Source organism: Lutra lutra, chromosome 17 (assembly GCF_902655055.1).
Source record: "Lutra lutra chromosome 17, mLutLut1.2, whole genome shotgun sequence".
NCBI lineage: Eukaryota > Metazoa > Chordata > Mammalia > Carnivora > Mustelidae > Lutra > Lutra lutra.
In genome coordinates, this window is record NC_062294.1 from 54439512 (window position 1) to 54466287 (window position 26776).

Here is a 26776-nt window from a genome sequence, read left to right on the forward strand (position 1 = left end):
TAGGATATTATGTGCAACTGATGAATCACTAAATTTTACCCTGGAAATTTTAATACACTATATATTAACTAAACTGAATTCAAATGAGGAATTTAAAAAAAAAAAAGACCATTATCAGTAAGATACTATGTATCTGGATGAGGCTACCCTGATTTATTCACCTCAGCTATGCCCACGTAGTCCTGACATTCAGGCATCTGAGGAAATCCTGAATACCCGTAGGTTCCACCTTAGAAAGATACATATCTTCTCTCTAAGATTCTGTGTTGACTTTTTGAGTCTAATGAGAATAAATAATTGGAAATTGCGCAAAAGCATACAATTTACATTTTTCTGGTGAGAATAGGGGATTTTGTGTTTCTCATCCTCACAAAGCAGACCCTAGTTACTGTAGAGTCTCAGCTCATGAGCAAAAAGGGACTGACCACTGGAAAACACATAGAACTTAGGTCAGAGGTTTTCACTAACCACCAAGTGGGATTATAAATAAAAACAGCACCAACATGAAAGATGGAAGGGAGGAAGGAAAAAGACACAAAGGTGGTCACCAGGGCAAAGGTGCTCTGGGTGGCTCTGGACTCAGCAGAGGATCTAGGGGAGACATTATTAGGCCTGTGAATGTGCTGGACCCGCTGCCTGTGCCTGTGCAGGAAGAAGACCATGGAGCCACTGGCCCAGATTGTGAGCACACAGTATTCAGGGAATACTACCAGTGCTATAAAAATTAACCCTGCAGTTGTCTCATAACTGGAAGTAGAACAGACTCTGAAGTCCTTTTTCTTTGTGACGTTTCTGCTGCTCTGTTTCCCTGATACATACAGCACATACATAGGCATGATAAAATTTACCATTATGTGCATGATCCAGCAGAGAGAAATGGAGAAGCTGATATACTCTGGGGCTTTGACTTTAAAATCCTTCCAGCAGGAATTCATGGGGCTAATCATGATGTTCTGGAAGATACTCAAGAGGCAGATAGTGCTGACGCACACTCCCCTGCCCACTCTGTGGACATACAAAAGAAGTCTGCGTCCCAAATCATGGTAGAAATATTACAACCCAAAAGCTGCCAATGTCTGGGGAACTCCTTTTGATAGCATTAGCAAGGAGTTGGCTATAATCAGGTGTTTGAGAAGCAAATCTGTGGGTCTCAATCTACCTTCAATGTACTAATGGCAGAGGTAGTGGTAAAGAAGAGAGAAATTGCCCAGGATTCCAACTGTCGTCTGTGATAAGTATATTGTTGCTATTGCCAAGTCCCTAGAAGCCATTCTGCCATTCAGCACGTTTTCCTCTAAATGATAGCAACACACATTCCTATGAACAAAAAGGCTCATTGAAGATTTGGATATGAAGAGTAACTTTGATGGCTTGTTTGTGCGGGATTGCCAAAGACTTTGAGAGGTAGGAGGAGATGGAGAGAAGTACCAGGATCTTCCTTGGAAAAGTCAGCACTAAAGATGAGGTGGTTTCACCTGGACAAAGCAATGGTAAGTGACAGCAAGTGGAGAGAATGCTTCATACATTTTCAGAAAAATGAAATTGTTACCCACAAGGGAAAAAAACATACAACCTCAGTCATTACCTATAGCATGGGACAAGTCAGTTCCGAATGTGTCACTGATTTAAACACTGCAGATAAACTATGAAGTCTGTCATTTCTGGGGCTGAGAGAAATGGTTAGAGAAACAGAAGAGTCAGGAGGTGCCATTGGACACACCCTGCCAAGATTGTGAGGATAGAAGACACTATTACATTCCAAATCGTGAGGAAATGTGTTGCACCTTAAGTCTGTTTTTGTCTTGTGGATACCTTTAAGGAGAATGATCAGGAAGTGGGTGTAAAACAGATGCTTAAGAATCAGCACTGTGGACCTGAATCTGTAATTAGGGTGGAAAAGAAAGAGAGGATGGTAAGGAAGAGAGAAAGCGCCTGGAATCCCTAGATGGTCTGTGATAAGTAGACCATTCCTAGTGGCAAAATGTTTTGGCCCCATTCTGTCAGTTCCCAGGGATTGATCATCATCTTGAGAACCTGAGGGGCCTGCCTGAGTACATGTGTGAACCATATTAATCATATCAGATCCAGTATTTTCACTGAGAAATAATGAAGGTTTTTTTTGTTGTTAGTTATTGTTAAGAAGCTTCCCAGAGTGGAAGTCATAATACTGAAACAGCACTTACTCTGCATGAATCAGTGCTATAGCTGTACTTCTGGTATTTTTATAAGTCTTCATAACTGCATGAGGTACGCACTGACATTGCATTATTTTCATTGTAAAGAGAAGAAGTTTGCTGCAAAGAAGTTAAGAGAACTATGTAAATTCACATGCTGGTTTGGGGCAGAGTGAGGACCAGAAGCTGGCTAGGCTGTTTGCAGAGACCTTTCTCTGACCACTGTGCTCCACTAACAAACCATGTCAGCTGTGCTTTCAAATAATTCACATCTATATTTAGTTTAGTGCTTAGACCTTGCTATTTTATTTTACATTTTAGATAGTTTATTTTATGATTTGGTTTATAACAAGTTTCCATTTCTATTTAAATATTTATTTAATATGATCAATATGAAATATGAATGAAGTTTTAGAGATCTGAGTGAAATGCAGATACACTATTTACAGTGTAATCTGAAAGTCACCTGCCCCTGCAGAAGTTGGATTTTATCAACATAAGATTGTCACAACATTACCTTGGCAGCAGAAAGCCCGTTTGTTGTCCTGCTGGAACACAGATACAGTGGACACTATTGAACAATGTCATTTTGTCCTGAATCCTGATACATGAAACACTAATCTGTGATAAAATACTGTAGGACAGAAACCAGATAATTACTAATTTCACATCATAAACTCCTCAGGCTATTAATATATGGGTTAAGTGTAACGATTATCTATGGAGTAAAATCTGTGCAATGCATTAAAATACAGGAGATTATATGACGTGGGATGTGGAGAATGTGAAATCTTAAGCACATGAGAAGTTGAAATCGTAGTGCAATGTGTAGTGACTCTGTGATTGAGGTTAGAATATTATTAAACCTGATTTCAAGCTTTACTACAAAGCTGTGATCACCAAGACAGCATGGTACTGGCATAAAAACAGACACATAGACCAGTGGAACAGAGAAGAGAGCCCAGATATGGACCCTCAACTCTATGGTCAGTTAATCTTCGACAAAACAGGAAAAAATATACAGTGGAAAATAGACAGTCTCTTCAATAAATGGTGCTGGGAAAACTGGGCAGCTATATGTAGAAGAATGAAACTCGACCATTCTCTTACACCGTACACAAAGATAAACTCAAAATGGATAAAAGACCTCAACGTGAGACAGGAATCCATCAGAATCCTAGAGGAGAACATAAGCAGTAACCTCTTCGATATCAGCCACAGCAACTTCTTTCAAGATATGTCTCCAAAGGCAAAGGAAACAAAAGCAAAGATGAACTTTTGGGACTTCATCAAGATCAAAAGCTTCTGCACAGCAAAGGAAACAGTCAACAAAACAAAGAGGCAACCCGTGGAATGGGAGAAGATATTTGCAAATGACAGTACAGACAAAAGGTTGATATCCAGGATCTATAAAGAACTCCTCAAACTCAACACACACAAAACAGACAATCATATAAAAAAATGGGCAGAAGATATGAACAGACACTTCTCCAATGAAGACATACAAATGGCTATCAGACCCATGAAAAAATGTTCATCATCACTAGCCATCAGGGAGATTCAAATTAAAACCACATTGAGATATCACCTTACACCAGTTAGAATGGCCAAAATTAGCGAGACAGGAAACAACATGTGTTGGAGGGGATGTGGAGAAAGGGGAACCCTCTTACATTGTTGGTGGGAATGCAAGTTGGTGCAGCCACTCTGGAGAACAGTGTGGAGATTCCTCAAGAAATTAAAAATAGAACTTCCCTATGACCCTGCAATTTCACTACTGGGTATTTACCCCAAAGATACAGTTGTAGTGAAAAGAAGGGCCATCTGTACCCCCAATGTTTATAGCAGCAATGGCCACGGTCACCAAACTGTGGAAAGAACCAAGATGCCCTTCAACGGACGAATGAATAAGGAAGATGTGGTCCATATACACTATGGAGTATTATGCCTCCATCAGAAAGGATGAATATCCAACTTTTGTAGCAACATGGACGGGACTGGAAGAAATTATGCCGAGTGAAATAAGTCAAGCAGAGAGAGTCAATTATCATATGGTTTCACTTACTTGTGGAACATAACAAATGGCATGGAGGACAAGGGGAGTTAGAGAGGAGAAGGGAGTTGAGGGAAATTGGAAAGGGAGGTGAACAATGAGAGACTATGGACTCTGAAAAACAATCTGAAGGGTTTGAAGAGGTGGAGGGGTGGGAGGTTGGGGGATCCAGGTGGTGGGTATTAGAGAGGGCACGGACTGCATGGAGCAGTGGGTGTGGTACAAAAACAATGAATACTGTTATGCTGAAAATAAATTTAAAAAAAGATTAAAAAAAAGAATATTTTTAAACCAAAGAGAGTAACATATGTCCTCACAACTGTTTTCTGAAACCATAATTGAGTTACCTTTGCCTTCTTCCCTCACTACCTTGAAGGGGGAGAGCATCTCACCATGAGCATTGGAGCACTAAAACTATAAATATTTCCAATAGAGACACAATTACTATCCCAAGTGCATCACAGACCCAGAAGTAGATTTTGAAAACACACTTTCTTATTCTGGAAATAATTCAGATACATGGTTTCTGCACAAAGTGAGGTCATTCTGATAATTCTGTCCTACTCTCTATTACAATCACTATATATATAATGAAGGCATTATAAGCACACCTCTCATAATACAGTGAATGTGGGCCATGGTTCAAGTAAGGTAGTGTGAATGGCATATTGATTTCTTTTTCCCTCAAAATATTTATTTATTTATTTATTTTATTTTATTTTTTCCCAACATTGTTTTACTTATATCCACATCCAATTACAACTTTTCTCCCCTAATCTTTTTAAAAAATTTTATTTATTTTTTAAATTTCTTTTCAGTGTTCCAGAATTCATTGTTTATCCATCACACCCAGTGCTCCATGCCATACGTGCTCTCCACTATACCCACCACAAGGCTTACCCAACCTCCCCCCGACCTCTCCTCCAAAACCCTCAGTTAGTTCCTCAGAGTCCACAGTCTCTCATGGTTCATCTCCCTCTCTGATTTCCCCCAACTCCCTTCTCCTCTCCATTATTATTATTATTATCAGTTAACCAACATATAGTACATCATTAGTGTTTTTTTTTTACCTTTTTAAAAATTTTTTAAAATTTATTTTCAGGGTAACAGTATTCATTGTTTTTGAACCACACCCAGTGCTCCATGCAATCCGTGCCCTCTCCAATACCCACCACCTGGTTCCCCCAACCTCCCACCCCCCGCCCCTTCAAAACCCTCAGATTGTTTTTCAGAGTCCATAGTCTCTCATGGTTCACCTCCCCTTCCAATTTCCCTCAACTCCCTTCTCCTCTCTAACTCCCCTTGTCCTCCATGCTATTTGTTATGCTCCATAGTTTGTTTTTTTTTAAGATTTTTAAAAAATTTATTTGACAGAGATCAAAAGCAGGCAGAGAGGCAGGCAGAAAGGGGGAGGCAGGCTTCCTGCTGAGCAGAGAGCCCAACTCAGGGCTTGATCCCTGGACCCTAGGATCATGACCTGAGCTGAAGGCAGAGGTTTTAACCCACTGAGCCACCCAGGCGCCCCCATCATTAGTTTTTGATGTAGTGTTCAGTGATTCATTAGTTGCGTATGATACCCAGTACTCTTCACAACACAAACAGTATATCGGGTTTTTTTTTTTTTCATTTTTTTAGTATACCAGTTTCTTAACTATAGTCTTTAAGTGCCTGAAAAACCCATTTTATTATCACTGGTATGATTCACCAAAAGTCACGCTCCATTAAATGATATTAGGAGTTATAGGAGCCATCCAGGATTGGTGTAGGGTCTAGGACAATCATTTCTCTTCACTAACTCAGCTCATAACTAAGGAATCATTCCTTTCCGCATCTGTTTTCGCCACTGGATCTGTTTCTACCCCAAAAGAATCCTTTTTAACACACAAGTACTCACTCAGACTCCATTTCCTGGTAAACTCTGCCTCTCAGACTTAAATACAAATCTGGACTCTCCTGTGGTCATGCAAGTTGGCTGTGTACGTGTGGGCAGGAGGCAGCCAGATGCAGATAAAGGCCTATGAGTCTTTGACCTCACCTCCCAGGGTGGGCAATTACCATTTCTCTTGTAGACTCAGTGACAGTGCAGGCTTGGGGAGATGAGGACAGTCATGAAAAACTTGTTTCTCAGTTGCCAATTATCAAGAGCAATTAAAAGTTTCTTCTGAGTATCCTTAAATAGACTATTGAAGTGTTTGAGAAAGCTCTTACTTTTTCATGATCCCTAAAGGCAGATAGGGTCTCATAGGAAAGGAGGAGAAATATTGAGGGCTGACTCATGGGGAATGGCTGCAGAGCAGGTGTATCTCACTGGATTTGCTGCTTCCTTGAGAAGGTCTTCTACCCCAACTGAAATTCATTCTCAATCTTCAGCCACTAAGCTGAACCATTATTGAAGTATTTAAGATGAGTGATATCGGACAAACTAACTGAAAAACTTTCCAGTGAGATAAGAGTAAAACACAAAATTTGACATCAGTTATTTACCTTAGAAATTGTTGGAGTCTTGTTAGAACTAAATGCAAATCAACTTGGAAAAGATGATACAGAAATTTTTTAGGAAAATAACTTTACCAATATCAATTCCAGCCATGGTAGGAAGTCTAAACAAACAAAATCCATAGAGGGGTGCCTGGGTGACTCAGTGGGTTAAGCCTCTGCGTTCGGCTTGGGTCATGATCTCAGGGTCCTGGGATTGAGCCCCGCATCGGGCTCTCTGTTCAGCAGGGAGCCTGCTTCCCTCTCTCTCTCTGCCTGCCTCTCTCTGCTTACTTGTGATTTCTCTGTATGTCAAATAAATAAATAAAGTCTTTAAAAAATCCATAGAAACAGATGTGAGGAAATGTCCATCATGAATCAAAGCGCCAGGATCAGATGGCGTAACAGGCAGTCTGTCATTCTTGAACTATCAGCGAAGCCAGTGGTATGGTCTGAGTTCAACTGCACTGACTGGTTAGCAGGGTTTGCTGGACTTACTCTGAAAGTTCATTAAGGAGTACTCATTATGTCATTAATGAAAAATCAATGCTTAAGAGACAAAATAGTTCAAATTTGCCAACAGTGAAATCACCCTTTGGTCTACGTCTTCCACCCCTTGCTCTTGTGAGAGTTTTAATCCAGCTGAGAAGTTGGAGGGACCGTGGCGCACACAAGGGCACACTCACTGCTGACTTTATCAGCAAGTTTGAAGTTTTCCAAACCATGCTCAGTTTCAATAATTCTCTAGAGGTACTCACAGAACTCACTGAGAGCTGTGGTTTATTATTATAGGGAAAGTGAACAGATGACCATCAGACAGTGACAAGATGCATGGGGCAGAGTCCAGGAAAAGCTCCCTCCATGGATCTTCTAGTTGTCCTCTCTCTGTGCAGTCATGGAGTGTGACTTTCCGGGGTTGATATGTGATAACATTCATGGAGTATTGCCAATGATGGAGGCTCACCCAAACGTTGGTGCCCAGAGTTTTTACTACAATTCTACCACTTAACTTCTGGATCGCTGACTTTAGTCTTCATTCTGTCCCCAGGGTGAGCTGAAACCTTTAGCCTCTAGCCCTTCAAGAGGCCGAAATGATACTTTGGGCCCAAAGCGCATCATAAATTACATTGTTAGACAGTCTGGTGGCCAAGCCTCCAAGCAAACAAAGACACTCCTGTTGGGCTTGAGATTTGAACAGTCGGGAAATCACTTCCCTGTAGTAGAGGGCAAAGGCCAGACCCTTCGTGTTCTGGCTAATTCTCTACATAGACCACCCCCTGGCCTCTACTCAGGATTCTCTCTTAAAAAAACAAATGTATTTGGGTGGCCATCTACACGTGGTACAGCATTTACAGGAGAGTTGGCAGTGTATAACTGTGAGTAGGCCTAACATTTGGAATAAGCAGTGTGGGGTGGGACAGATTTAAAGAAATAGCTAATCTATCCTCTGCATTACATACATTTTCATAATTTTGTACTAAGTGAGTTACTCAGTTCCCTTTTTGGTCTACAAACCTACATCTGGGGGAGGCCAATTCTGTTGTACTCACATTCTAGTTGCCACATCACGCAAAAGAGCCATATGGTTGATAACCCATTCTTCATACACAAATGCCCACACATGGTTACTCAGACATATGTGCAAATGCATGTATGCACACTTACAGACTGAACATACTGAAATAAGTCCTCATACGCACATCTCACTACACTTCTACACTTACCACATGCAGACGTCCACATTCTGACACACTTATGGTGCACACACCCACACAGATAATACTGTGCCACTCACTTTCTCGCAATCACTCACACAGTCTCCACGTAGATCTCAGGAATGTGTTCATAGGTAAAAGTTTCATGGGTATCTCTAAACCTGTGGGGCAAGACAAGAGGATCCTAATTGACCTTTACACTCCTCCTCACCTGCCACAGGCCAGGATGACAACATTTAAAGTGTACAACGTTTAAAAAGTGCTGCGAATTTAGCAACTTGAGGTGGAGGGTGTGGTGAGACACTTTTGCGTGTGCAGGGTCTGAGTTGGGTGAGCAAGAGAGCATTGGAAAAGGGGGCACAGGGGAATGGGGTGCAGACAGCATGCCATGTAGGGGTGAGAGACTCGGGATAAAGTGCACAGAGGGTAAAGTGTACAGCACACTTTAAGGGCACCGTGGGGCCTCGTGGCACAAGGGGACAACATGTGCAAGGACATTGAGGATAGCACATACTGGGCTCTGTGGGGATAAAGGTTGTAGAGTTCATGAAATAAAAAATGCAGTGGAGAGGAGAGAGAGGGGAGAGTGCAGACAGGTGGGTGAGGGGCAAGGTTATGTAAGAGGCAAAGAGAGTCCATGTCCACAGTAGGCTGAGGAGCACGGTGGGATAAGGAGTATGTCTTTTATAAGATTGATTTTATTTTTTTTCTTGATTTTATTTTGTTCTGTTTTACATTATTTTATTTTTCATTTCATTTCATAAGAAACGCAGCTTGCACTTGCAGCACTTCAGTTGGATGTACCCAGAATCTGAGAACCTTGACCACACCCCCCTACATTCTTCTACAGATGGACTTGAAAGTTTGTGTTGAGGTCCCAGCGAGGGAGCCCAGCTCCTTGCATACTCTAGCCCAAAGAGAGGCCCTCCCCTGTTAGGGAAGGTCATCCTCTTCCACCTTCCACCAAGTGTGCAGCTTTGGGAGGGATGCACACGGAGGAGGAAGGGGTGAAGGGGATACCCACCTCGCCAGCCCCATCAGCAGAATCAGTCCTGGTCATCAGTGCAGTAACAGATACTGCAGTCTCATTGTCCTCAAATCTGAAAGATTCTTTTGATTTTGGACACAACATGAAAGGCAGAACTGACTAGCAGCATGACACCGGGGGACAGGCAGGCCACACAGTTCTCCCTCTGGGGGAAGGGAAACAGAAGCTTGGAGGTGGAGAGGCACCTTACATATGGCAAAGAGAGTGAAGTTTCCTGGGTTTCATGGCTCCCTGAGCATTGGCTGGTGTGAATAATTCCTCAAGATCCAGGGTATGTTGGATGGTTCCTTATTTAGTAGTAGTTGGCTTAAGAGGAGTTAGAGCTGATGAGTGGTGGCTGGAAGTAGGAGAGCTCCCAGAGAGGAGTAGTGTGTGTATGGATTTGCTCATTTGTTCAAGAAGAGCCTATGGTCCCTGAGCCTGGGACTCCAAACTGGGCCAAGACAGCATAAAACAGGAAACTCAAAATTCTATTACTTGTATTTTTTGGATATATATGCCCTGGGGATAGTTAGCATCCAAGATAGAGCCAGAGATGGGATGGGAAGTAGAGCCTTTTACAGTGGTGATAATGGGCTTATGGAGACAAAATGGTTGCAGGTGATGAAGTCAGTGGGGGAGGGTAGTGGTTTTTGGTAGGCTTCGGGGCCAGAGGAAAATAGCAGATACGTGCGACATGGGGTGGTGATGACACCCTTAATTTTGAAGGGTGGGATTTTGAGGGAGGAGTACAGAGGATATGGAATTGGGCTGAGGTCATTGGAATTGGGGCAGACATAGGTCCAGGGGAAGGCAGAGGCAGTGGAAGTCAGAAGTGTTTGGCTGAGGTCTTGCTAATGGCATGTGGCAGAGAGTTGACATAAGGAAGGAATTCCAAGTGGGTTTGGTTGGAGGTGGGGAATGGATGTAGAATGATCCAGCGGATATGGGAGGGGCAAATATATCTTAGGGAGTTGAAGGGTGATCAAATTATGGATGGGCAAGATCTAAAGGCTCATAGGATGAAGGTCTCAAGAGCAATAGAGGTAAAGACGGGACCAGTATGAGATTCAGGGGATGGAGGTATTAGGCCTGTTGTGGGTCACTGATTCATTCCCCCACTCCTTAATAAACTCATTTGCATTAGAGTCCCACATTACTCCTGGATCGTTTTTATTTTGAGCCCATGAAGCAAAACTCTTATTTATGTAAATTGCTCCTACATAATTTTTATATACAATAGGACCACAGGTAGAAGGTTGAGTGATCAGCACTCCATCCCTATCCCACTCCTGAGTGAATTTCAGCTGGAGGGTGTGCCTGAGGTGGGTCTGGCAGGAGAGCCTGTTCACTGGTACCAGGCACTCAGTATTGGCAATAGGTGACAGGCCTGACCCTTCCTAATACGTTGATCTTCAGGAACTTTTATTGTCCAAAAGTGATTTTTTAAAAATTGTAATTTTTAAAGTTTTTATCTTTTTCTCACCATAGCACATACTCTCCCCAATGTCCATCACCCAGCCACCCTATCCTTACCAGCCCACCCCCCAGCAACTCTCAGTTTGTTTCCTGAGATTAAGAATCTCTTATGGTTTGTCCCCATCTCTGGTTTCATCTTGTTTCATTTTTCCCCTTTCTTCCCCTATGATCCTCCATCTTGTTCCTCAAATTCCTTATATCAGAGAGATCATATAATAATTGTCTTTCTCTGACTGACTTATTTCCCTTAGCATAATACCCTCTAGTTCCATCCTGTCATTGTAATTGGCAAGATTTTGTGTTTTTTGATGGCTGCATGATATTTCATTGTATGTACACATCTTCTTTATCCATTCATCTGTTGATGGACATCTAGGCTCTTTCCATAGTTTGTCTGTTGTTCATATTGCTGCTATAAACATTCACCCCTTCGGATCGCTACATTTGTATCTTCAGGGCAAATACCTAGTAGTGCCATTGCTGAGTTGTAAGGTAGCTCTATTTTCAACTTTTTGAGGAACCTCCATACTGTTTTTCAGAGGGGCTGCACCAGCTTGCATTGCCACCAGCAGTGTAAGAGGGTTCCTTTTTCTCTACAACTTCTCCAAATTTGTTGTTTCTTGCCTTGTCAATTTTTGCCATTCTAACCTGTGTAATGTGGTTTTTATTTGAATTTCCCTGATGGCTAATGATGATCAACACTTTTTCATGTGTCTGTTAGCCATTTGTATTCTTCTTTGGAGAAGTGTCTGTTCATGTCTTCTGCTCCTTTTTTGACTTGATTTTCTGTTTTTTTTGGGGGTGTTGAGTTTGAGAAGTCTTTATAGATCTTGGATATCAGCCCTTGATTTGTAGTGTCATTTGCAGATATCTTCTCCCATTTCATGGGTGACCTCTTTGTTTTGTTGACTATTTCCTTTACTGTGCAGAAGCTTTATATTTTGATGAAGTCCCAAAAGTTCATTTTCGCTTTTGTTTCCCTTGCCTTTGGAGATGTGTCTTGAAAGAAGTTGCTGTGGCTGATGTTGATGAGGTTACTGCCTATGTTCCTCTCTAGGATTCTGATGGATTCCTGTCTCACATTGAGGTCTTTCATCCATTTGGAGTTTGTCTTTGTGTATGGTGTAAAAATATGGACGAGTTTCATTCTTCTATATATAGCTGTCCAATTTTCCCAGCACAATTTATTATAGAGACTGAGTTTTTTTCCATTGGATATTTTTCCCTGCTTTGTCAAAGAGTAGTTGACCACAGAGTTGAGGGTCCATATCTGGGCTCTCTTTTCTGTTCCATTAATCTATGTGTCTATCTTTGTGTTGGTCATACTGTGTCCATGATTACAGCTTTGTAATAGAGCTTGAAGTCTGGAATTGTGATGCCACCAGCTTGGTTTTCTTTTTCAACATTCCTCTGGCTATTCGGGATCTTTTCTGATTCCATATAAATTTTAGGATTATTTGTTCCCCTTCTTTGAAAAAAGTTGATGGTACTTTGCTAGGAATTGCTGAATAAAGTATTTTTAAATTGTTATGCACATTTTTTTAAGGAATAATGCTACTGCACTGAATACACTACAGCATTGGGTGAACATAACTGTTATGTGTACCGGGAAACCAAAAAATAAATTTGGCTTGTTTACTGTGATATTTGCTTTATTGGGATAGTTTTTTTTAAATTAACATATGATCTATTCACTACATCTGTATCTTTGGGGTAAATACCCAGTAGTGCAATGGCAGGGTCATAGGGAAGCTCTATTTTTAATTTCTTTTTTTTTAATTTTTAAAGATTTTATTCATTTATTTTGACAGAGATCACAAGTAGGCAGAGAAGCAGAGAGAGAGGAGGAAGCAGGCTCCCTGCTGAGCAGAGATCCCAATGCGGGGCTCCATCCTAGGACCCTGGAATCATGACCTGAGCCGAAGGCAGAGGCTTTAACCCACTGAGCCATCCAGGCGCCCCTCTATTTTTAATTTCTTGAGGAATCTCCACACTGTTCTCCAAAGTGGCTGCACCAATTTGCATTCCCACCAACAGTGTAAGAGAGTTCCCCTTTCTCCACAACCCCTCCAACACATGTTGTTTCCTGTCTTGCTAATTTTGGCCATTCTAATTGGTGTAAGGTGATATCTCAATGTGGTTTTAATTTATCTGACAGACAGAGATCATAGTGGGTAGAGAAGCAGGCAGAGAGAGAGAGAGGGAAGCAGATTCCCCGCTGAGCAGAGAGCCTGATGCGGGGCTCGATCCCAGGACCCAGAGATCATGACCTGAGCCAAAGGCAGAGGCTTAACCCACCGAGCCAACCAGACTCCCCATGTGGTTTTAATTTGAATCTCCCTGATGGCTAGTGATGATGAACATATTTTCATGTGTCTGATAGCCATTTGTATGTCTTCATTGGAGAAGTGTCTGTTCATATCTTCTGCCCATTTTTTGATGTGATTATCTGTTTTGTTTGTGTTGAGTTTGAGGAGTTCTTTATAGATCCTCGATATCAACCTTTTGTCTGTACTGTTATTTGCAAATATCTTCTCCCATTCCGTGGGTTGCCTGTTTGTTTTGTTGACTGTTTCCTTTGCTGTGCAGAAGCTTTTGATCTTGATGAAGTCCCAAAAGTTCATCTTTGCTTTTGTTTCCTTTGCCTTTGGAGACATATCTTGAAAGAAGTTGCTGTGGCTGATATCGAAGAGGTTACTGCCTATGTTCTCCTCTAGGATTCTGATGGATTCCTGTCTCACGTTGAGGTCTTTATCCATTTTGAGTTTATCTTTGTGTACGGTGTAAGAGAATGGTCGAGTTTCATTCTTCTACATATAGCTGTCCAGATGTAGTGAAAAGAAGGTCCATCTGTACTCCAATGTTTATAGCAGCAATGGCCACGGTCGCCAAACTGTGGAAAAAACCAAGATGCCCTTCAACGGACGAATGGATAAGGAAGATGTGGTCCATATACACTATGGAGTATTATGCCTCCATCAGAAAGGATGAATACCCAACTTTTTTAGCAACGTGGATGGGACTGGAAGAGATTATGCTGAGTGAAATAAGTCAAGCAGAGAGAGTCCATTATCATATGGTTTCACTTATTTGTGGAGCATAACAAATAGCATGGAGGACATGAGAAGATGGAGAGGAGAAGGGAGTTGAGGGAAATTGGAACCATGAGAGACTATGGACTCTGAAAAACAACCTGAGGGTCTTGAAGGGGCGGGGGGTGGGAGGTTGGGGGAAGAAGGTGGTGGGTATTAGGGAGGGCACGGATTGCATGGAGCACTGGGTGTGGTGCAAACATAATGAATACTGTTACGCTGAAAAGGAATTTTTTAAAAAGGCCTTAAATGACACACTGGACCGGATGGACATCACATATATGCAGAACATTCCATCCCAAAGCAACAGAATACACATTCTTCTCTAGTGCACATGGAATATTCTCCAGAATAGATCACATCCTGGGTGATAAATCAGGTCTCAACTAGTATCAAAATATTGGGATCATTCCCTGCATATTTTAGAGCACAATGCTCTAAAGCTAGAACTCAATCACAAGAGGAAATTTGGAAGAACCCAAATACATGGAGACTAAACAGCATCCTTCTAAAGAATGAATGGGTCAACCAGGATATTAAAGACGAATTGCAAAAATTCATGGAAACAAATGATAATGAAGACACAATAGTTCAAAATCTGTGGGACACAGCAAAGGCAGTCCTGAGAGGAAAATATATAGCGATACAAGCCTTTCTCAAGAAACATGAAGGGTCTCAGATACACAACATAACCCTACACCTAAAGGAGCTGGAGAAAGAACAACAAGGAAAGCCTAAACCCAGCAGGAGAAGAGAAATCATAAAGATCAGAGCAGAGATCAATGAAATGGAAATTAAAAAAAATATATGATCTCATGTATATGCAGAATCTAAAAAGCAAAACAAATGAACAAATAACAACAACAACAACAAAAAAAGCAGAAAGAGACCCATAAACAGAGAACCACCTGAGGGGTTGCTAAAGGGTGGTAGGTAGGAAGACAGGCAAAATGGGTGAAGGAGAGTAGGAGCTACAGGTTTCCAGTTATGGAAATCATGGGAATGAAAGGTACTACGTAGAGAGTATATATAGTCAATGGTATTGTAATAATGTTGTATGGTAGCTACACTTGTCGTGAGCATAGAATATATAGTTGTAGAATCACTATGTTGTATGCCTCAACTTACATAACATTGTATCAACTATACTTCAATTAAAAACAACCAAAACCTTTCTTTAAAAAAAAAAAAAAACAATAGAACAAATCAACGAAACTAGGAGCTGGTTCTTTGAAAGAATTAGTAAGATTGATAAACCCCTGGCCAGACTTATCAAAAAGAAAAGAGAAAGGACCCAAATAAATAAAATCATGAATGGAAGAGGATAGTCACAACCAACACCAAAGAAATACAAACAATTATGAGAAGTTATGAGCAACTCTACGCCAACAAATTTGATAATCTGGAAGAAATGGATGCATTCCTAGAGACATATAAACTACCACAACTGAACCAGGAAGAAATAGAAAACCTGAACAGACCCATAACCAGTAAGGAGATTTAAAAAGTCATCAAAAATCTCCAAACAAATGAAAGCCCAGGGCCAGATGGCTTCCCAGGGGAATTCTACCAAACATTTAAAGAATTAATTCCTATTCTCCTGAAACTGTTCCAAAAAATAGAAATGGAAGGAAAACTTCCAAACTCATTTTATGAGGCCAGCATCACCTTGATCCCAAAACCAGACAAGGATACCATCAAAAAAGAGAATCACAGGCCAATATCCTTGATGAATACAGATGTGAAAATTCTCACCAAAATACTACCAATAGGATTCAACAGTACATTCAAAGGATTGTTCACCATGACCAAGTGGGATTTATTCCAGGGCTGCAAGGTTGGTTCAACATCTGCAAATTGATCAATGTGATACAATACATTAATAAAAGAAAGAACAAGAACTGTATGATATTCTCAATAGATGCTGAAAAAGCACTTGACAAAGCACAGCATCCCTTCCTGATCAAAACTCTTCAAAGTGTAGGGATAGAGGGCACATACCTCAATATTATCAAAGCCATCTATGAAAAACCCACCGCAAGTATCATTCTCAATGGAGAAAAACTGAGAGCTTTTCCACTAGGGTCAGGAACACAGCAGGGATGTCCATTATCACCACTGCTATTCAACTTAGTACTAGAAGTCCTAGCCTCAGCAATCAGACAACAAAAAGAAATTAAAGGCATCCAAATCGGCAAAGAAGAAGTCAAACTATCACTCTTTGCAGATGATATGATACTCTATGTGGAAAACCCAAAATACTCCACTCCAAGTCTGCTAGAACTTGTACGGGAATTCAGTAAAGTGTCCGGATATAAAATCAATGCACAGTAATCAGTTGCATTTCTTTACACCAACAACAAGACAGAAGAAAGAGAAATTAAGGAGTCAATCCCATTTACAATTGCACCCAAAACCATAAGATACCTAGGAATAAACCTAACCAAAGAGGCAAAGAATCTATACTCAGAAAACTATAAAGTACTCATGAAAGAAGTTGAGGAAGACACAAAGAAATGGAAAAATGTTCCATGCTCATGGACTGGAAGAACAAATACTGTGAAAATGTCTATGCTACCTAAAGCAATCTACACATTTAATGCAATCCCTATCAAAATCCCATCCATTTTTTTTTTCAAAGAAATGGAACGAATAATCCTAAAATTTATATGGAACCAGAAAAGACCTCGAATAGCCAAAGGAATATTGAAAAAGAAAGCCAAAGTTGGTGCCATCACAATTCCGGACTTTAAGCTCTATTACAAAGCTGTCATCATCAAGACAGTATGGTACTGGCACAAAAATAGACACATATTATGCCTCCATCAGAAAGGATGAATACCCAACTTTTGTAGCACCATGGACGGGACTGGAAGAGATTATGCTGAGTGAAATAAGTCAAGCAGAGAGAGTCAATTATCAGATTGTTTTTTAGAGTCCATAGTCTCTCGTGGTTCTATTTTTTTTTTAATTTATTTGACAGACAGAGATCACAAGTAGGCAGAGAGCCATCAGAGAGAGAGGAAGGAAAGCAGGCTCCCTGCCGAGCAGAGAGACCGATGCAGGGCTCAATCCCAGGACCCTGGGATCATGACCTGAGCCGAAAGCAGAGGCTTTAACCCACTGAGCCACCCAGGCGCCCCCTTCATGGTTCTATTTTTAACGTCTTGAGGAACCACCATACTGTTTTCCAAAGTGGCTATAACAGCTTGCATTCCACCAACAGTGTAAGAACGTTCGCCTTTCTCCACAACTTCTCCAACACTTGTTGTTTCTTGCCTTGTCAATTTTGGCTATTCTAACTGGGGTAAGGAGGCATCACAGTGTGGTTTTGATTTAAATTTCCCTGATGGGTAATGATGTTGAACATTTTTTTTTTTATGTGTCTGTTAGCCATTTGTAATGTCTTCTTTGAAGAAGGCTCTGCCCATTTCTTGACTGGATTATTTGGTTTTTAGGTCTTGAGTTTGAGAAGTTCTTTATAGATCTTAGAGATCAGCCCTTTATCTGTAATGCCATTTGCAAATATCTATTCTCATTCCATGTGTTGCCTCTTTGTTTTGTTGACAGTTTCCTTTGCTGTGCAGAAGCTTTTTATCTTGATGAAGTCCCAATAGTTCATTTGTGCTTTTCTTTCCCTGCTTTTAAAGACATGTTTTTAAAGAAGTTGCTGTGGCTAATGTCAAAGAGGTTACTGCCTATGTTCTCCTCTAGGATTTTGATGGATTCCTGTCTCACATTGAGGTCTTTCATCCATTTTGAGTTTATATTTTTGTATGGTGTAAAAATATAGTCGAGTTTCAGTCTTCTGTGTATGGCTGTCCAATTTTCCCAGCACAATTTGTTATAGAGACTGTCTTTTTTCCATTGGATATTCTTTCCTGCTTTGTCAAAGATAAGCTGACCATAGAGTTGAGGGTCCATATCTGGTCTCTCTTTTCTGTTCCATTGGTCTATGTGTCTGTTTTTGTGCCAATACCATGCTGTCTTGATGATCACAGCTTTGTAATATAGCATGAAGTCAGGCATTGTGATGCCACCAGCTTTGTTTTCCTTTTTCAACATTTCCTTGGCGATTTGGGTCTTTTCTGGTTCCATACAAATTTTCGGATTGTTTGCTCCAGCTCTTTGGAAAAGGCCAATGGTATTTTCATAGGGATGACATTGAAAGTGTAGATTTCTCTGGGCAGCATAGACATTCTAACAATGTTTATTCTTCCAATACATGAGCATGGAATGTCTTCCCATCTTTTTGGTGTCTTCCTCAATTTCATTCATGAGTGTCCTGTAGTTTCTAGAGTATAGATCCTTTAATTCTTAGGTTAGGTTTATTCCAAGGTATCTTAGGGTTTTTGGTGCTATTGTAAATGGACTCGATTCCCTAATTTCTCTTTCTACATTTACATTTTTAGTGTATAGAAAAGCAACTGATTTCTGTGCATTGATTTTGTATCTTGCCACATTACTGAATTGCTGTATGAGTTCTAGTAATTTGGGGGTGGAGTCTTTTGGGTTTTCCACGTAAAGTATCATGTCATCTGCAAAGAGAGAGAGAGTTTGACTTCTTCTTTGCCAATTGGGATATGTTTTCTTTCTTTCTTTTTAAAGATTATTTATTTATTTATTTGACAGAGAGAGAGAGAAAGAGATCACAAGTAGGCAGAGAGGCAGGCAGGAGGGGAGGGAGGAGACTCCCCGCTGAGCAGAGAGCCCGATGTGGGGCTCTGATCACAGGACCCTGAGATCATGACCTTAGCTGAACACAGAGGCTTAACCCACTGAGCCACCCTGGTGCCCCGATTTCGTTCTTTCTTTTTTTTTTTTTTGTCTGATTGCTGATGCTGGGACTTCTAGTACTATATTGAACAGTAGTGGTAGAGTGGGCATCCCTGTCATGTCCCTGATCTTAGAGGAAAAGCTGCGAGCTACTTTTCATAGATGGTTTTTATGAAATTGAGGAATGTTCCCTCTACGCCTACACTCTGAAAGGTTTTAATCAGGAAAGGATGCTATATTTTGTAAAATGCTTTTTTATTTTTTACATTGGGGGATTATATGATTCATGTCTTTTCTTTCATTAATGTGGTCTATCATATTGATTGGTTTGTGAATGGTGAACCACCCTTGCATCACAGGAATAAATCGCACCTGGTAGTGATGTATAACCCTTTTAATGTACTGTTGGATGCTATGAGCTAGGATTTTGTTAAGTATTTTGGCATCTGTGTTCATCAAGGTTATTGGTCTGTAGTTCTCCTTTTTGATGGGGTCTTTGCCTGGTTTTGGGATCAAGGTAATGATGGCCTCATAGAATGAGTTTTGAAGTTTTCCTTCTATTTCGATTTTTTTGAAACAGCTTCAGAAGAATACATATTATTTCTTCTTTAAATGTTTGGTAGAATTCCCCTGAGAATTCATTATATATTTGGCTTATTGGACATTATATCATGCACTACTGGGTATTTACCCCAAAGATACAGATGGAGTGAAAAGAAGGGCCATCTGTACCCCAATGTTTATAGCAGCAATGGCCACGGTCGCCAAACTGTGGAAAGAACCAAGATGCCCTTCAACGGACAAATGGATAAGGAAGATGTGGTCCATATACACTATGGAGTATTATGCCTCCATCAGAAAGGATGAATACCCAAATTTTGTAGCAACGTGGACAGGACTGGAAGAGATTATGCTGAGTGAAATAAGTCAAGCAGAGAGAGTCAATTATCATATGGTTTCACTTATTTGTAGAGCATAACAAATAGCATGGAGGACATGGGGAGTTAGGAGAAGGGAGTTGAGGGAAATTGGAAGGGGAGGTGAACCATGAGAGACTATGGACTCTGAAAAACAATCTGAAGGGTTTGAAGAGGTGGGGGGGTGGGAGGTTGGGGGAACCAGGTGGTGGGTATTAGAGAGGGCACGGACTGCATAGAGCACTGGGTGTGATACAAAAACAATGAATACTGTTATGCTGAAAATAAAAAAAATACTATACTTTGGCTAATTGAATTTGAATTTAAAAAAGACTTGAGTGAAAAAAATTCTTGATACTGATTATCTGGGTAGGGTTCTAAGAGCTGTAATTTCCTCTAATTTTTTGGAATAATTTATAACACTCCTCCTGTAGTAGGGAGAAAATAAAGATATTTGCAAATTTAAAAAAAAAGAGTTGAATGTTGGCTATCCCATACAACTGGGAATGTGGAGACCTGGTTAATTGCTTCCATGTGGATTGTCTCCATGGTTCTAGATGTAGGATCACGTCACCACCATGACTGCTCGTTCTCACCATGGCTGCACACTTGCTAAATTGTCCTTGCAAATGGCTGTACCATGTAATATCCCAGCATTGGCATGCCACATATCTCCACCTGTCATTCAATGCTCACTTTGCATGATGAACAATCTAACAGAAAATATAAAGTAGAAAATGTAAACACTAGTGTTATGCCTTCTTCTCATAGACTGTCCATATACAGATTTCCTGCAGTGATACAATGATGTCAATGTTATCTGTTTTCAGAAATCTTGGATCCAGTCATGTCAGGGATTTATTTTATTGTCTTCTTTTCTGTTTCTTTAATCTAGGTCAATTACTGCTTTTCTGTTCTCTTTGTCCTCAGTAGTAGTGACAGTATTGAAGAATGCTTTCATTGTTTTGCAGAATGTCCCTCTATGTCAGTGTCTCAGATTGTGTCTGTCATCCTGAGACTCAGGCACCACATTGGAGCAGAACTTCATACAGATGCTGGTGGGACTTCCTGAGTGCATGAGCTCAGAGGCTAAGGTGATGAGGAAATGTCGGTGTACTAGATGTGTGGTTGAGCTTCTTCTAGGGAGAAGCAGGAGCCATGGTTTGATTGTCAGGGTGAGCTGGGGAGAGAGGGTGTATCCACAGATGTTCAGGCTCCTGGAGGAGCGCAGTTAGCTCTCAGATGCAGGGTGATCAGAAGCCTATTATTAGAGTGGAACACCCCACAGAAGCTCTTTCAGGAAGATGCCCAGATGATTCCCAGGCTCATTTCAATTTGAGAAGTAGTATGGAGCTAAATGGTTCTCGGTACTGGGTTCCCAGTTAGGATCACTTGGGGAGTTTCACAAACACCTTCACTTGTCCTCGACTAATCCCCCACTTTTATTCTGTCAGTGTGTCTCCAAGACACATTTCTGAGAGTGGAGCCAAAGCTCTGGCCCAGGGGACACAACAGGGTGCTGCTCTGCATGGGTTTTTTAAGAAGGATTTGGTACAGGACCATCCTCAGTGCTGTTGCAGTTTTTGGGATGTTTCTAGGAGGGCAATGTCCCTGCTGACAGGGAAGGAGAAACACATGTTACAACATTCAGATCAGAACTGTGTGTCTTAGGGTACCTGGGTGGCTCAGTGGGTTAAAGCCTCCGTCTTTGGCTCAGGTCATGATCCCATGGTCCTGGGATTGAGCCCTGCATCGGGCTCTCTGCTCAGCAGGGAGCCTGCTTCCTCCTCTCTCTCTGCCTGCCTCTCTGCCTGCTTGTGATCTCTGTCTGTCAAATAAATAAATAAAATCTAAAAAAAAAAAAAAAAAAAGAACTGTGTGTCTTTGACCATCCTGTGGTAAAGGACATGCAAGGGCAGGCTTTTTTATATTTCAGGGACCACCTGCATGTGGGGAAGAGGGTGATAGGGAAGGTGTATCAGTTTGCTGGTTTTGCCCTAAGATGGACTATGACGTGAGTGGCTGAAGCAAAGGAAAGTTATTGTCTGGCAGTTCTGGAGGCCAATAGTTCAAGCTCAAGCTGTTCTCAGGACCATGTTCCCTCTGAAGGTTGGGTGTAGAGTCTGCTCCAGGCCCCTCTCCCAGCTCTGTGTCCTTTGCTTATGGCCAAGCAAATTTTTCTTCCTCCAAATTTCCCCTTTGGTAAGGATACTGGTTATGATGGATTAGGGGCCACCATACTCCGTATGACCTCATCTTAATGGATTCTATCTTGAATGATCCTATTTCCTAAGAAGCGTACATTCTGAGCTACTGGGAGTTAAGACTTAAGCATATTAATTTTTTAAAGATTTTATTCATTTATTTGACAGAGAGAGAGAGAGAGAGATCGAGAGATCACAAGTAGGCAGAGAGGGGAAAACAGGTTCCCTGCTGAGCAGAGAGCCTGATGTGGAGCTCGATCCCAGGATCCCGAGATCATAACCTGAGCCAAAGGCAGAGGCTTAACCTATTGAGCCACCCAGGTGCCCCAGCATATTAATTCTGATGAGACTCAATGTAACCCATAATAGAAGGAGTATGTTGATGCCATAAAAAAGGACATCTTTGGGGCACCTGGGTGGCTCAGTGGTTAAGCCTCTGACTTCGGCTCAGGTCATGATCTCAGGGTCCTGGGATCGAGCCCCGCATCGGGCTCTCTGTTCAGTAGGGAGCCTGCTTCCCCCTCTCTCTCTCTGCCTGCCTTTCTGACTACTTGTGATCTCTGTAAAATAAATAAAAATCTTTAAAAAAAAAAAAAAAGGACATCTTTAAAATGTGTTTTTTTTCTAGAAAATGAGAAAGAGACCTGGTGAATTAGGAGCAAAGGGAAAATGTCTTTCTCAGACCAGTAATGAGTTCCAGGTGAGATGCTGTGTCCTCCCTTCTTCCTGAGAGGCCATGTGTTTATTGCTTGGAAACCTTTACTTCTAAAGTCTCTCAATCCTGTCACTCTGGCCCTTTCCCCTGGGCTCTTTGGCTCCCTCATACCCACTCTCCTCTCCAGTGTTCTGTCCTGTGCCTGTGTTTTCTACCCATGCTTCTTATTTCCCCCCAGGCTTTGTGTCCTTTTCCCACATGCCAGCACTGTCTCCAGAGGTGCTTTCTAGAAACTTGTAGTTGTTCTTTGTAATTGGCACCTGGGAAAAAAGTTTTCAAAAATACTCTCAGCTCCCAGGCTTGTCAGTGCCAATGCTGCTGCTTCAGGTGAAATGATAATTGCAGTTGTGAAGGGAGGGGAGCTCCCAGAGTCATAAAAACCCATCTCAGGGCCCAGCTGCCCCTCCTCCACCTATACTGCCTGCTCTGACCATCACCCTAAGCCCACCAGTTGGGCAGCAGGAAGAAGTTGGTGGGTTCTCTGTATCTTTCTATCTGAGAGGTACAATCTGGAAGGGAAGGAGTTGTCTCAGGAGTCCAGGTAAGGGAGCATAGTGGACAAAGGGGGATTTCTGTGTATGAATGTGGTCCAGTGCCGAAGCTGGGTATGGAGGAGGAATCCATCCCAAGGCAGGAGCTGAGTCAGTAAAGAGAGATGTGGATGCTAGACCAGCACCCACCCCTGATGGCTCCTGAGGCCACAGAGTAGAATCCTCCCTGACAGTGACTGTTGTGTTTTCATCGGAGGGGTTGTCAAAACTGACTTTTTAAAGTGTTAATTTTAATTCCACTTACTTACCATACAGAGTTATATTATGTTCAGGTGAGGAATATAGTAGTTCAACATTTTCTCCAGAGATCTCTGATTTTTAATGTGCCTGAGGACGGTCGTTCTGGAGTGAGTCTGCTGTTGAGTCTGTGTTACAGGAGCCATAGTTTAATTTGCAGATCTCTACATGTACATGCATAGCACCTCCATGTTTGTCATAAATGTTTGATGAATGTGTAGGAATCATGTGATCATGAGCAGACACTGTGTCAGATTGCAGTTGATGGATTGGAAATGTTTTCTATAATTCTGGGTCTATGAAGTGCTTCATAGATTAAATAATTGTGTTTCAGTTCATTATGGAGGGGCTTTTCGATTAAAATAGGGAAGCAGCATTTAAGAATACTATAATTGAATACATTTGAGACCTGATTTTTCGGTTTTAATGTATATTGTGGTATATGTGCTGCTATTAAATATTAGGATACTAATCCAAAAACTGTGTCACTTATACAAATACAAGGTTTTTGCTGTAACGTTGCATTTTGCATATCTTGTATTTCAGTATCTTTCACAGATCTTGCTTTATAGCTACTAATTTTATTTAATCAGGGATCCATATCGCTTCTTGACCTTTTGGCTAAGATTCAAGTGTATTTAACCAGGGATCCACAAGTAGATACGTATATGATCTGAATGTAGTCCCTTTTGTGTCTGTCTTGCAAACTCTAATCAGGCAGTGGTTCTGGTACAGAGTTCCTATGCCTTGTACATTTGTTCCTGGAATGCAAGCAATTCATTCTTTCTGTTGCCATGCTAATTTTGAGTCATTCTTGCATTCATTTAATCCAGCTTGTCGTGGGGCAGATACCTGCAGTTTAATACTGTACAGTGCATCTACATTTTATTACTATCTCTAAAGCTTTATTTAAGTCCATATTTGGTTATGGAAACAGTCTTCATAATTAAGTGAAAACTCATCATTAACAAAAATTTAAATATGGCGGCAATCTCAATTCAGATGACAAAGTGCAACCATAAAACTAAATTGAATCTGGTTTATTTAAAGAATCACAGCTGACTAGTATTTTTGTATATTACGGATTCAGAGCACTAACTTTGTGACCAACCCAGACAGGTTCCAGTCTGCACTCTGTGCCTACTTATTGAATGAATTTAGACAAAGCACTTCCCCTCTGTGTACCTGTGTTGTGGAATGCAGTGAGGAATGCCTCCAGAATCTCTGAGAATAAGTTACCCCATGGGTGGCCATTAAACCAGTGATTCACACTTTGTAAGTGTGTCACTCCTGGAAGGCCCTAAATGACAGAAGAGCTTTAAATAGTATTTCAAAGTAAGAAGTATAGCTAAGTGCAGAATATAGAATTTCAGTTGACATAATTCATGTGGCCCGTACCTGATATTTCCATGCAGGATCCTCTACCCCAGAAGACAAATATCAGTCACTGAGTACTCTCAGCATGGCCACCAGGGATCTGGCAGTAGGAATGATCTTAATACAGACTGTGGTTGGAATCCTGGGGAACTTCTGTCTTCTTTACCATTATCTCCTCCTTTATTTCACTGGGTATAGACTGAGGTCTACAGATTTGATTGTCAAAAATCGGATTGTAGCCAACATTTTGGTCCTGTTCTCTGTTGGAATACACAATACAATGTCATCTTTTGGGTGGTATCACATCTGCAGTGATTTTGGATGCAAATTTTTCCCCTATTTTGGTGGTGTGGGCAGGGGGGTGTCTGTTGGCACCACCTGCCTCCTGAGTGTCTTCCAGGCCATCACCATCAGCCCTAGGAATTCCAGGGTAGCAGCACTTAAAGGGAAAGCTCCCAAGTGCATTGTCCCTTCAGTTGTCCTGTGCTGGGTGTTGCAGATATTGGTAAATATCCTGTGTCCTTTGTTTATGACTATCACTTTGAACAACAAAAACATCACAAATAGAAAAAGTTTTGGATACTGTGCAATTATTCGTCATGAGAAAAGCAGAGATCCATTGTATGTAGCATTGTTGTCATTCTTTGATGTGGTATTTTGGGGGCTCATGCTCTGCGCCAGCAGCTCCATGGTCTTCCACCTGTACAGGCACAAGCAAAGGGTTCAACATATTCTTAGGACCAGTGTCTCCTCATCATCAGCTGAGTCTACAGCCACCAAAACCATCCTTCTCCTGGTGAGCACCTTTGTCTACTTTAACACCCTCTCCTCTATCATTCGTATTGTTTTGGGTCTTTTTGATAATCTCAACTAGTACTTTTTGAACACAGATTTAGTGATCACTCTATGTTTCCCAACCCTCAGCCCCTTTCTGTTCCTGAGCCGTGACCTCAGGGTATCCATGGTCTGCTTTGCCTGGATAAGGAATATAAAATCCCCTCATGTTATGAGAAACATGTAAATTGTAGGAATTTCCTGAATGTTCCTAATGTTGGTAATTCACTCATCCCCTCAGGGTCCCAAGTACAATGATGAGAGGGTAACAAACACCTTTAACATCTCCTTCAAAGTTAACAATTAGTTATACTAGTAATTGTAATGTGATATTATATAATTATCTTGTAAATACTGATGTGCTTGAAGTTTTGCTGATGGTCAGTGGAGGAGCACAGAAATGCAATTATAAATACCAGGTCCTAAAGCAATCCGGATATTATAGAGAAATCTTTGAGTATGTCAAGTAAATTTGTACCTAAATTTCCATGAAGAGAAATAGGCATGGAAGTGTAAGAAAAGGAGCATGTGTCAGGTTATCAGTGGAACTCAATTGTGCTGGAAGGGAAGTTCCATCAGTGAGAACAGGTTTGGGGAGTCAGTTATCATTCTGTAGTTTCCCTTCTAGAGGGGTAATGCTCAGTCATGTGAAATGCGATGTCATGGGAGCTTGGGAAAAGAGGATGTATAAACATTTTCACATAGAAAAGGACAGATTGAACCTCAATGGGTAGTAGAGAACATAGAATTGCATTTTAGCTGCTTATTTTATTATTATTATTATTATTATCATCATCATCATCATCATTATCATTATCATTATTTTTCACTTGGTATTTTATTATTTTTATTATTTTATAATATATTATTATATTTCTTTTTTATTTTTATTTTTTTTTTAAGATTTTTTTTTTTAAATTTGACAGATAGATCACAAGCAGGCAGAGAGGCAGGCAGAGAGAGGAGGAAGCAGGCTCCCTGCTGAGCAGAGAGCCCGATGTGGGGCTCTATCCAGGACTCTGGGATCATGACCGGAGTCGAAGGCAGAGGCTTTAACCCACTAAGCCACCCAGGCGCCCCTCTTTTTTAAAATTTTTTAATTTATTTTCAGCGTAACAGTATTCATTGTTTTTGCAACACACCCAGTGCT

At 41.1% G+C, this 26776-nt stretch overlaps 1 protein-coding gene and 1 pseudogene across 1 annotated transcript; one reads left to right on the top strand and one right to left on the bottom strand.

Moving 5' to 3' along the window:
• Positions 1 to 323: 323 nt before the first annotated feature.
• On the bottom strand, positions 324 to 1271 carry LOC125088899 (vomeronasal type-1 receptor 4-like; annotated as a pseudogene).
• Positions 1272 to 24862: 23591 nt separating this feature from the next.
• LOC125088913 (vomeronasal type-1 receptor 4-like) lies at positions 24863 to 25813 on the top strand. The gene is given in 1 exon segment (XM_047710540.1): positions 24863 to 25813. A coding segment is annotated over 1 exon segment (936 nt). The 5' UTR covers positions 24863 to 24877.
• The last annotated feature ends 963 nt before the right edge of the window (positions 25814 to 26776 follow it).